Genomic DNA, 12,845 nt, shown 5'->3' on the forward strand with positions numbered 1-12,845 from the left:
AAATAAATAAATGAATGTATGTATGTATATGGCTTTGAGATGGCTATTTGGTAGAGTGGTCGCTTCCGACTGCCGACTACTGGTTCTTCAAATCTTCAGTGACTGAATTGCACTTTTTGTGAGTCGCTTTGGATAAAAGCATCTGCGAAATTACTGAAATGTAATGACACACACTCCTAGTCAGATGCATAGAGGCCAAAATCCCGACCTTGGGCGTCATGTTGTTGGTGATGCAGAAGGCCAAGTGCTGCTGGATGCTCTCCATGCTGTGACAGTGCTGCTGCTTCGTTGTCCTTAAGTACTTCTGCAAGGCTCGAGCCATGGAGGGAAAGATGGCCTGCGCCGCCTCGCGAGGGTCCATGATGTCACCCGGGGCCTTCTTCTGCTCTTCCTCTTGCATGTGCTTGATATGGGTGAACGCCTCCTCCACAGCTACGACCAGGCTGGGGGGAAAAACAGACAACATGGCTTAGGGTTCTTAGGGTAGGCTGAAGAAAACTTTTTTTTTTTTTAGGAAAATCTAAATAAGCGGCAACATGTTGGGAGTTAATTAGGCTCATGGAGATATTCTCACAGTCACGGTTGGATTTGTCTCCCGCCCACACAAAGGCTTCGTTCATTAAATGAATACCATGCAGACACCCCTGCTGCTGTTTCTTTTTTAGTATAGTAGTATACTATGTTTAGATTTTAGGCTTCTTTTTTTCTTTTTTAGTACTATAAAATGTTCACATCTGCTGTGCATGTTGTTTACTTTATTGTCAAGAAATGTCTTGTCTTTGTGCTTGCGCCTTTTTATTCTGTCACAGTGGGATAGTGAGAAATGTCTTCTCGGTTCCTCTGGTGTCGAGTACATGTTGAGAAATTGACAATGAAGCCTTCTTTGACTTTATTAATCCTGACTATGTGGCTTCTTCCGTACATGCTTGTGGTATTTCACATGCATTTTGTAACTCACCGCGCTCTGCGTTTGCGCACGCGCCTCTCGTGCTCGGCCTCCTCGTAGTACAGCTCATTGTGACTGGAGTCTCTGCGGTGCGCCGCTGCTGCAATCATGGCTCTGGACTGAGAGTGGGCCATTCCCGCGGCCGCATTATTCCCTGGACCTGTCGGGAGCCACAGGAGAGATGACGGGGGCAGAAATGTGAAGCTGTCGTCGCGGCGTTTTGAGGAGACATTGACGCACCGAGGGATTCCTTTGTGATGATGGGATGTGCGTTGTGAGTGGATGGGCAGAATATTAATGCACTTTAACCTTGGTTTTCTTCCTTGGAATGACAAGAGACTACAGAATCCTGTCTCTCATAAGCATGCAAAAATAATAAAACTTACTCAAACTACACCTACTTCCACTCCTTAGCAATTCAGTGCCTTCAGGAGACACAGGCCACTTAGATAGGCATCTCAGCATACTTCAAAAGTTGAGATTTTAGGATTTAGGACTGGGCGGTAGCTGCTGAACAACCGCTCAGTTCTAATGCAGGTTAAAAGAAAGCAGAGCCAGTAAATTATTCATGTGCGGCAGAGAATGGGGCATGATCAGAATAATTCATGGACGGAGCAAAGGGAGTTCCAGGCACCTACTGCTCCAAGTATTACAGCTAATACATGTGATTTACAGGTGAGCAATGCATAGAAGAAATTTAATTGGCCGCATTTCTTGCAAACTCTACACAATCTCGGATGTTGCGCTGATGTCAAAGACAACAATATAAAGCGTAAAAACGTCCTGAACCCATTTCAGGGAGAGTGAAATGAGCTGTTGAGGCTGCTTTGCGCTCAAGGGCCTCGTCACTCCTTAATCAAGGCACGATGATTGGGAGTCCCTGAGACCAACTTATTTATTACAGCGCAGCACAGAGAAGAAAGAAGAGAGGGAGAAAGAGAAGATGAGTGGGAAGTAAAAGTGCTGGACCAGAGAAAAGGGAGGCGAAGTGGCGGAGATCCCCGAGCAGCTGCTGCAGGATGAAAATGAAGGAGGATGAGACACTAGAGAGAACCAACAAGCCCGGCAGAGTAATAGCTATTGATTTATCAGCCTTCTCTGTGACTGTCTCCTTCTAGCGTTTGAGAGTTGGAAGGAAAAATCAGTCAGAGACAAATGTGCAGTGGGGGAAAAAAAAAAAAAAGGAAGCAGGAGGCAAGTTAGTGCACTTCAGTGAAGCTCAAGTACACTTAAGGGAGCGCGATAATTTAATACCAGGTTTGTGTTACATTCCGCCAGCTGGCACGGAAAACATATTGAACTTTTTCATCAACCTGTGGCATGTGGAGAGAGTGGGGAGAAGTGGGGAAGAGTGGAGTGGAGTCACGGTGTGTTGGTTAACTTGTGAAGGAAATGGAGTGCGTTTCGCTCGGTGACATCGTTTCTGTGTCCAGTGCACTCTTTCATCCGCCAAGGTCTCTCCGTGGAAATATAAAGATTTAATGATGTTTCTCTTTTTTTTCTCCATAACGTGAACGGTCTGTTTGTGAGGATGTGTTTACATGCAGAATCAAATGTACTCACTGTTCAAAAGGTAGGCTTTCAGTTTAGCCTTAAAGACATCTTTAAGGAATAGCATTCGTGTAGCATAAGAGCATAAGAGACACACACAAATAGAGACAAAGTCAAACTCTGCTCAACAGTCACTGTTTGCAGGTAGCAGTGACGCTGTGCAGAGGCAAATACATGACTGTGTTTTTGCATTTTCATTCCATTAACTGAACCTCATCAATGTTTATATCATTGTGCGTGAATTTACCAGTAATTTCCGATCTTCTGGGAAAGAATATGTTTGTGCAGAGCTGCAGTACAATAATCACCAAAGTTATTTTTTCAAGATTTTCAGACAAACAAAAAATGAGCTACACGTTGAATAAGGAGTTGGTTTAGGGGAAAAAAATGTCAAAAAAAAAAGACTTTGGCAATTAGATTTAGAAGGTACGATATGGAAAAAAAAAATCATGATCCTGTCCAGGCAGGTAAAATTTAGTTTAGATTGTTACTCATTGATTTCTTTTTTACAAACATGATTGATGCTTTAACACTTCATTTTTTAGGCCTGAGGTAAAACAAAAATTAAAAAAAAGGCAAATGTAAAGAAAAGTAGAAGAAGAGATATTAAGACAAGGGCATTAAAATGTTGAAAAAAACCTATTCGAATTTAGAATAAGACACAGAAATCTGTCAAATATAGTGCCATGACAGCTAAATCGGCTTAGCTTGCCATTAAAAAATACATTGGTTGTTTTTGGCTAATGATACAGAATGTGTAAATCACTGAGTTTTATTATGTTTGGTTTCGTCATGCCATGTAGGTACTAGCTGTCTGGCTGCACAGACTTGCAGACACAGCAGTGGTATAAATAAGTCTAAAAAAAAGAAGGAATGGACTGAACTGGTAAACGTTAAAGAAACTCCTTCTGGGTCTTCTACTCTATTAATTCTTCTTCCTTTACAACCCATTTACACGCCCACACACGCTCGTTGGCGGAGGGTGTTTGCAAGGTGCAAATCTGCCAGCACATTCACACACTGAAAAAGAAGGCATCAGGAGCAGTTGAGGGGGCTCAGCCAACACGCTGATGGGGTGATGTACGGTTCCAGGCTCCTACGGCTCTAGCATTTCATCTGGAAATAACAGCAGAGGGCCAGGGAACCCCTCGCAACATAATACACGGGAAAATAAGAAGCTTGAATAGTTACGGAGCCTGGGCATCAAAGGTCATCTCACTCTTCTGGTAACTCACCATCCACGTTGTAGACCTTAAGTCCAGCCAGGTGCTTGGCAGCGCGAGACTTTGAGGCGGAGAGCAGAGCTGGGTTATGAACGGGGAAGTCACAGTAGTAGTGCTCAATGATGGCCAACGCAGCCCGCTGAATGCTGGAAAGGAGGACAAAACAGGCGCTAACAATTGAAGCTGCAACGAATTTAAAAAAAAAAAAAAAAAATTACACCGATACTCGGCGTATCAAAACTCAACTCTGGGGAAAAAAAATCGTTAGATCAAGACGGGCGAAAGAATGGGAACCGCAAAAGCCGAAAACATCTAAAAAAAATAAAGATTTTGGAGGGCGTCCCATTTGTTGTGCAGCTATAAGAGTAAAGAGACATCTTCTATCTCCAGTGGAAATGGGAATTCCCTGAAAACTTTACCACCACGTCGCACACCTGACGAAATTCAAAATAGCCAAGGACTACACTTGAGAATGAGCAATGTAAACTGTGACTACGACAAATCAGGACACATGTAACAAGGAGCATTATGTACTCAGCTTGGTTAAAAAAGAAATGCAGGAAATCATTAGGCTTGGCTGAAAAAGATAACATGAGAATGAGGCGAGGCAGGAACGGACGCAGGGCTCAGCGAGAGGAGCACAGCATTTTCTGAACAACATAGTAAATATTTCAATGGGACTTTTTTTTCCCCCCTTTCAGAGCTCAAGGACAAAAATCATTATTCTGTATTTGTAGTCCTATTCACAGCAACACTTTCATGAATGAAACATCTTCCTGGAAAATGCAAGCTGAAACACAACTGACCTAACCTGCAACCCACAAGGCCAAGAGTCAGAATATTAAGACTAAGCGTTTAGTTGAGCCAACATATCTATTCTTTATGAAAGCACTTAGTGCTGTTTTTATTCTTGAAACATTAAAATAAAATGTTAACCGTAAGGGTAGGTCAAATTGGAAAGTCAATACGTGGTGGCTGACACACTGGGTCACCGACGGTGCTGAACCAGAGAAACTGATCTCTAAGAGTTCAAAAGCCTTGCAGCTTATTGGTTGAGATTTATGACCTGTGACTCTCACAGCTCCCGTCAGCATAGTTTCTAGACTTGAGCAGAAGTTTTAGTGAAAAAACCTGATAGACAGCTGCAGAGATAACTCAATGTGTGGTGACAACAGCACATGGTGATCAGTGGGCATGTGCTTTCTATTATCCCCGAGCGCAATCACGGAATCACATGCAGTCTAACCGAAGTAACTCGCATTCTTCTCTTCAGAGCAAACAATACATTAATGATCAATCTGCAGTCGTGTAAACCGTGCAGAAAATAATTAAACCTTATGTATTCTTATGCACTGACGTTGGCTAATGGAGCATGAATAGGAGTTCACAAGTCAGTTTTATGAGACAGATGTTAAGGTTTAGAAAGAAAAAATAATAATGAAAACAGGAACAAGCTAAAAATAAGTAACTTTACGAGTCACTTTCCCTGCTGACAAAGAGAAAATATTAGAGAGGGACATGGTAAAAGGAAAAGTGAAATGCAGCTTAGAAGAACAAAGTTACCGCCTGGCTCTGGAAGCGAAATGTTACAACTGACTCCTCATGGAGCCTACCCTACTTCCACAACTGGTACAAATGGTTCATACGATGATTCATGTGTTCCTATCAGCTGTTCTAACACAGCAGTGTTTTGGCTCCAAAGATTCCTTTTAATCTGATCATATTTGTACAGGCTATATCCTTAAAGGATCTCCACTGAAAAAAAAAATTGAATGCAGAGGGGGGGGGAAGGGGGTCTGAACCACAATGATGGTGGTTTTATAGGTGGTTTATTGAGTTAAGTTGTTTTTTCCCCGGGGTGTACTCGCATAAACAGGTTTTACAGTGTCAATTGGAAAACCGAGGGTGGTACCACACGAACCAAATTATATGAATGACGGTTGCCAACTTTGACTGTTGAACCATAACCCAGTGCCCATTTCTTAGTTATGACAACTATGTGACTGTTCTGTGTTTACGGAAAATGGCTCTGTGAAGTTCAATGCCTTGGAAACAAATAGAACCAACAAAGACTGTCTCATCACGGCTATAGTAAGAAACAACAGCCTTACAATAGCAACATCGCATACGGCCATATGACCCAATATGTGCTCTGTATTTGGTTGATGGTGATACAAAGCACCTATAGACAGCTTGTGAAGGGAAAGCAAACACATGGGTTAGGGTTATCAAAAGAGGTCAGAGGGGCAGCTCTCATTTCCTCTGAGCTCGGTAGGAGGGAGTGTGATAACTCCTCTGTTTAAATGAAGACAACTACAACGCCGCTGTTGCATTTTGCATCCAAGTCACAAAGGAGAAGAAGGTTGCTCTGTGGCAGTGGCCACTTCTGTGAGCGAACTGGTCTCTGCCGACCGCAACCTCTGCCGATTACCACGAAAACTTCCACCTTGGAACGAATAAAACAACAGCAATGTAGTTGATCAACATCTGAATACTGCTGCCTGGGAGCAACCAGCAGAGGAATGTGGACCGGGAAGTCCTGCAGTGATAAGTTTTACCGTTCTCCGAGCAGACACCCTCCCAGGCTGTAAGGAATGCATTCATATTTAACTTTTTTGTTCTGACGAGGGGTACAAAAAAGGCTTCCTCTGGCTGTAAGATTGGCATCAAAGGCCAACCGAGCAGAGAAAAGCTCGAGGGCTCTGGGGTCCAGGCCAGGTCTCTTTTGTGATAGGGTTTGGGATGGATGCCAGAGAAACAGGAATGTCAGTAGCAGCAGTAACGTTCTACTTATAGACAGGAGATACATGAGAGGTTGGCTGCAAAAATGTTTGTTGCATGTTTGTGTCTTCACATGCATGTGCACATGTACAATCCAATCCCCGCCCCCCAAAAAACCAACACACACACACACACACACACACACACACACACACACATATATATAAATATATATATGTGTGTGTGTGTGTGTGTGTGTCAGTGGGTGTGTTTCTGGCGGACCAGATGCTTTGCTCCAGTCAGCAGGGAGCTCTAATTAGCTCTGTGTCTACAGTCACAGAGAGACAACAGAGTCAGGCCAGGCCTGCTGCCGGCCAGGCAGGGATGAATGGCACAGCTTACTGAAGGACAACACCCTCAAGGCAGCCAGAGAACACACCAACCAGACTGGAACACACACACACACACACACACATGCTTGACCTGCTTCTACCATCGCAAAGTCAACATGACGAACACCATACATTTCAGACTTTTCAGAGTTTCGCTATTTTGAGGACGAAAAACATTTTAGAACCCTGGTGACAGTTCACCCGTGATTTACATGCAAGCTAAGCTCAAAATGTTCCAAAGACAGGACAACATACGGGTGGGTGACCTTTCAGGATAAATAAAGCTACAAGGGAACATTTTCTCATCTGGACTGAATCCGGAATTTAGGATTAGTTTGAATTTATATAAGCTGTCATACACGGTCAATATTTTTAAGTCACGACTGATTCAAATGGTCTATTTTGAAAATGCGACCTTTTCCCAGCACGAAACATTCTTGTGTCCAGGCTCAAGATGCAGTGGGTGTGCATTTTCAGTTTGAACCACATCATACTGACATTATATACAGTGATTTTAGGTGCCTTGTCTCTAAAGCTAATGGCAGACTGATAAATCGTTGTATTTGTAATGCACTGAGGTCCTCCAATAAAATAATTATAATTAATCCAGCTATAACAAACTCAGAATTCTTACTTCTTTTGGTTGGTTCAATGAATAACTGCTAAAGGTATGGTAGGTAAGATCTTGAAACAATCAAGTTACCCCTTTTTCTTTCAGTCTCAGGCTGATACACAAAACAGAATTTCAGAGTTACAAGCAAAGCTCTAACTGCAATTGTTTTACATTAGAGACATTGACAAGACGTTTTCCTTGGAATGTGGTCAGAATGGTGGATATGAGCTCCTATAAATAATAATATAGAGTCCAGCTTTTTATATAGTAGCCTTGCCTTACCCATTTCTTTCACATGACCTATTTTCATTTCTCATGGGTTTGGCGGGCGCTGTGTTTGTAAATCTTTTTTGAAGCCTCTTTGAATCAAACATTGATCTGTTCATCTGCTATAGGAACCCCAGGAGGTCACTTTTGCAGGCAACTCTAGCATTATCTTTGTCTTCCTGAGATATTTTCCCTGATTCTGTCTCAGTGGGCCATGGATTGTGCCAGGTCAGGAGAGTTGAAACCATCTTGTTAATTTATTGCTGGCTGGGCTAGCGGGCACGTGTTAGCAACTACAGCAGTAAGCAATACTGATTACCTCTAAAAGGTCAATTCAAAGTTGTATGTTTTAAAGGTTATTTTCTAATTGATATTCTAAGGAATGTAAGTACATCTAGAACAATAAAAAGAATTTCAAGGTTTACAGAGGTCCAGCTCTCAACACCCCACGAGGCACTGAAAAGTGGTAATAAGAGATTTGTTAATGTTGGTAGATTCAGAAGAACGCAAGAGCATTTTGAATGACAGAATGATCTTTCAGATTTAAACAATTTCCATTAATCTTCAAAATGTCTGTTTGAGTGCAGTAAGCCACAACAAACCCGAACAATCTTAAAAGATTTTTTCAGAGGACCCCATGTTTACGCCCCATATTTTTGATGCTGAGTCTTTAAGAGCTTCTCTTGTGCCGATCAGGGATTTCCTCCAATTTCAGCTCTGTTTTATTTTGAAATCATGTGGTCATCATCATTGATGCAAGTCTATGCACGGTCCTTTGAGTTGCTAACATATGTTATTTAATTTGTGATGCGAGGACAATTGATGAGGACAGCTATTCTTAATGCATTCAGCGGCTTTCTACAGAACATCATGCACATTTCCTCACTTACACCAATTAGGACCTAGTGATCCATGTCTATTTCAGTTGGCTGAAGGAAAACAAAGAAAATCTAAATCCTCCCATTCTGAAATACTCAAGGGCTTCAAATCCACCTGCAAAAGTTCCACTAATACCCTAGATATAAATCTTAGAATTAAAAAATAAATACAGTGTAATACACCTCAATCATCAATAAAAGACACTTATCTATCCATCGGGGTTTATAGTTGGGCTTAAGCAGGAATTTACTCGAGGCAGATGCTGCTCATTGATAGCAGGGAGAAAGAGGGAGTTGCTGTGTTTAGCTCAAAATTGGATCTTCTCGTTTTTCCCCAGAGATGGTGAGGTAATAAATCCTGGTTCGGTCTCGTCTGAAACTGTTCATTCCTCTACACACTTCTCTTCTTTCATTCCCACAAACATTTTAGGCTTTTTCAGAGTATCCCTCATATTAACTATTAATCTCTTTCTTGATGGCTCTTCATTCGTTTCTGAGGTTTCCTCCCGTCTCCGTTCCCCTGGGTCCTACCTCTCTACTTAGCTCCTCTTTGCTGCTATTTTTTGAAGAGTTTCCTCTGTGAAGTTTTCTCCCGGCATGCTCTCCTCTTCCTATCAGCCTCCATGTCTACACCTTCACTACCATTCTTTCTATATCTCACATTCTACTTGCTCGTCTATTCTTTTTCTTCCCCTTCAAGTGCATCCCTCTCTCATTTTCTGTGACTTTCTTTGCATAAACCTTCCTACCATCACAGAGTGCAACCAGTTATTTCTACTTCCCTTCCCATCTATCGTTTGAGATGTCCCAGTTTCTATCACTCCCCCGGCCTTCATCTTGCCCACACATCCTCAGTTCTCCCCCCCTATCATTCCCCTGTGTTCTTCACCTCTTATTCCTTCTCGCTTCAATCCCAAAATGCAAAGATGTCTTCTCATTTCTTATTATCATATTCTCATTCTCTATTTGCATCCTGTAACAAATACAAAACAGCAATTAAATTGCACCTTCATGTGTTACTACTAACGGTGGCTAAACAGACGGCGCATCCAACTTTCGGCTGATTAAGCAGGTATTCATACAATTTTCAATTTCCTGCAAATTTCCTATTTCTGAACTCGGCCAAGATGGAAACGATTGCCACTGGACCGGTGAGGCTGTGCCACCTTTGTGAGAATTTCACTTGAGATGTCCCAGTTTCTACGGATGATGATGTTATTCATTGCGAAGACAGTTAGGAACCTTGGTCTGCTCTGCGACAGCAGACTTTCTTCTGACCTTCATATTAAAGAGGTCACTGGAGTTGTGTTCTTTCATCTAAGAAACATCAGACATTTGTTGTGGTTAAAGGATGCAGAGATCCTAATCTACGCATTCGTGACATCGTGACTGGATTATTGGAATGTCCATTTATCCGGGATGCCTAAGAAGAGTGTCCAAGGCCTGTCCAGAATGCTGCAGCCTGTATTCTGAGCAGAGCAACTCAATTTGAACATGTGACTCAGGTGCTGACCTCTTTTGGAGTTTAAGGCGTTGCTTCTCACCTAAAAAATAGTTAATGGTGTTACAACGTCTTTTGATTTGACATGGTGAAGCCAGACGTGCATGGACCTGCACTGTGCTTCCATGGTTCTAGTTGTTTGCGTCCCCAAGGTCAGAAAAAGCCTCTTGGTGAGAGGGACATTTCTTTTCATGCACCAACACTGTGGAACGGTCTGGCTCCTGACATCAGCAGGTCCGCTCTGGTGAAAACAAAGCTGAAGACCCACTTGTTTGCCGCTGCATACGAGCGGTGTCTCTGAGTTTTTTTTCTTTTTTTCTGGACGTCACGATAGCACAGTGGTGAGCACCTCCGCTTTACAGTAAGTATGTTCCTGGTTCGATCTGGACGGAGCCTTTATGTGTAAATTTTGCATGCTCTACATGTGTCTGTGTGGGGTACCTCTAGGTTCTACAGATTCCTCCCAAAGTCCCAAAACATGAAAGAGATTTATTGGATGCTTCCCATACCATTGAGTCCCTCACTACAGGATACGTGGACTAAATTAATTCATGTGTGTCAATATATATTTGTGTCCTGCTCTTCGCACCTCTCACTTGCATAGCACTTTGATAGAAAGTGCTTCATAAACATAATACTTATTAATTATGACTATCTAGTTGGAGTTCCCGAAAGTAGCAAAACACAACCGTAAAGTAGACAATTAAATAGGACCCGGGAAATTCTATCTCAGAAAAAGGGTAAAGATTGTCACACATGTCTTCAAATTAAAATGTGATATAGTGGGAATGTGAGCCGACATGCCACAGTGCCTTGCTGGCTGGATGGACTTCATCACTGACCCAGATGTCTGACCCTTAGACTCGGCCTGTTTTGCGCTCAAGTCCAACAATATATACCGAGAAAGTAAACCAAAAATGTTGCGACTTTACATTTACAATGATTTGCAAGATCCATGTAAGGCATTAAGCAAAGGTGATATTTTCGGTCAAAGGTAAAGCAGTGACACTTGAAGCAAAATTTATAGACACCCTGAAGAATATAATATCTGTTACTGTGAAGCCCCCAAGGAGGAGCATGGGGATCTGAAGGTAACATAGGCAGAATAACTATGTTATTAAATGAGATGAGCCCAACTACATGATGTATAAAAAAATTCTGCGTCATGGTGGAAAAGACTGTGAAACAGTGGATAATCTCATTTGGAATGTCTACAAAAGGGACAACACCCAGTCATTTTAAGCCCATTAAGTAGGCCATGTGATAAATCGAATGATAACGCATGGAAGTCTGAAAACATAGAAATATATTCCTAGAAGTAACTCTTTCCTCTTGAGCCACTCAGCTGGGATCCCTTGTTAATATATTCAGAGGGCTTGCTGACGCTATTGAAATCAAATGTTAACACAGGCACACTTTCATCACAAAGATTAATAACAAATCACTGTACACACTTCCTATGTCGCTGTGGCAACCAACGACAATTTGATGGGAACACAGATTAACTGAAGCACAGAACATGTTGCCTCTCACCTGAGCTGCCCGAGGTTGTAGTTCCTTATTTCACCATCAGTAGCGCGAGTGACGCAAACAGAGAAACAAGGCTGAAGCTGCCGCAGCTCGAGTAGAACAATGGCCAGGTAGTGGATGAAGAGCAGAGCGTCCACCAGGGACACAGCGTACTGCACAATGCCCTGGTAGTTCTCATCCTGGAAAGTAGCAAGGGACTGCTTGAGTCAGAGGACATTCTCTATGAACTACATGCAAATGAATTAACGAAAGGCACACATTTCAAAATAAAATCAAGCGGAAAGAGGCCCGCAGGGACATTAAATGTCGCACACTTGTAAAACAAGATGTAGACGATCTGAATATTTTAGCATCTTTCAAAGGACTCCCAGCTTTCTAGACCACATATTTTGTGTGTTGGAACACGCTTGTCTGATTTCCGACAAGCCTTTAAATTAAGGACTTACAGGGATTCTGAATTATGACTCAGACAGTAAACATATAACATAACTTAATGCAGCCAAATATCTTAGTTGTGGTTCTTTGTAATTCCTAACACACATTAAAATGGTCTTGTATAAATGTGCAGCATTTCCTTAGTGTTCACGGTAACAAGCAAATATTCACAAACAGTGATCAGTGTTATACTTGTACTCTATTTTCTACAGTTAGCTCACCTGCGTGTCTAGTATCCTCACTCCGTAGAAGAGCCAATATGAGACTACAAACAGAATAACCAGAACTGCGAGCAGAGCCCGGAAGACAAACACCCGTGGCAGGCTAGCTCGCGGTGGCCGGAAGAAGAGCGCCCAGACAGCAAGCAGCAGGATGAGCAGCTTGAAGGCCACGGAGATGAAGAGGCCTTCGCAAGCGGTGCCACAGCTTTGCAGCCTCTCCGGCCAGAGCAGGTGGGGCAGCACCAGGAAGGCCAGAGGTGTGAGAAACACCAGCAGTCCTAGGATCACCGCCAGGGTCAGGGTGAAGTAACGGCGACAGTCCAGCCCCACGCTATCCTCCAGATCCTTGGTGATGCGGACGATGTCCTCCTGAGAGAGACTGTGCTCTGATGTTCCCGTGACAGCTGTGGTGGTTTCGCCCCAGTTGTCATCCTGGAAATGTGGAAAAAGGAATGATCTATTTTTTTTTTTTCTTTTCAATTTTCAGAGCACTTTTACAACTCTTCATGGAACTTTGGGAAAAAAAGTTCATGTGAATGAAAAATCAATAACCCATTTAACCAAAGA

At 42.6% G+C, this 12,845-nt stretch overlaps 1 protein-coding gene across 4 annotated transcripts in view; it reads right to left on the minus strand.

Annotated features, from left to right (window-relative positions):
* LOC147233298 (vang-like protein 1) overlaps positions 1 to 12,845 on the minus strand; it is a 54,631-nt gene that overhangs the window by 2,248 nt on the left and 39,538 nt on the right. For all 4 annotated transcript variants that reach the window (XM_086147952.1, XM_086147951.1, XM_086147955.1 and 1 more), the window contains 5 exons: positions 12,279 to 12,710; positions 11,626 to 11,801; positions 3,733 to 3,866; positions 959 to 1,106; positions 209 to 443 (listed from right to left, as the gene is read on the minus strand). In XM_086147952.1, coding sequence (XP_086004078.1) covers positions 209 to 443; positions 959 to 1,106; positions 3,733 to 3,866; positions 11,626 to 11,801; positions 12,279 to 12,710 — 1,125 coding nt within the window. The remainder of the gene's footprint in view (positions 1 to 208; positions 444 to 958; positions 1,107 to 3,732; positions 3,867 to 11,625; positions 11,802 to 12,278; positions 12,711 to 12,845) is intronic.

This window comes from Fistularia commersonii, chromosome 6 (assembly GCF_037954325.1).
Source record: "Fistularia commersonii isolate RoL2024-O1a breed Wild chromosome 6, RoL_Fcom_v1.0, whole genome shotgun sequence".
NCBI lineage: Eukaryota > Metazoa > Chordata > Actinopteri > Syngnathiformes > Fistulariidae > Fistularia > Fistularia commersonii.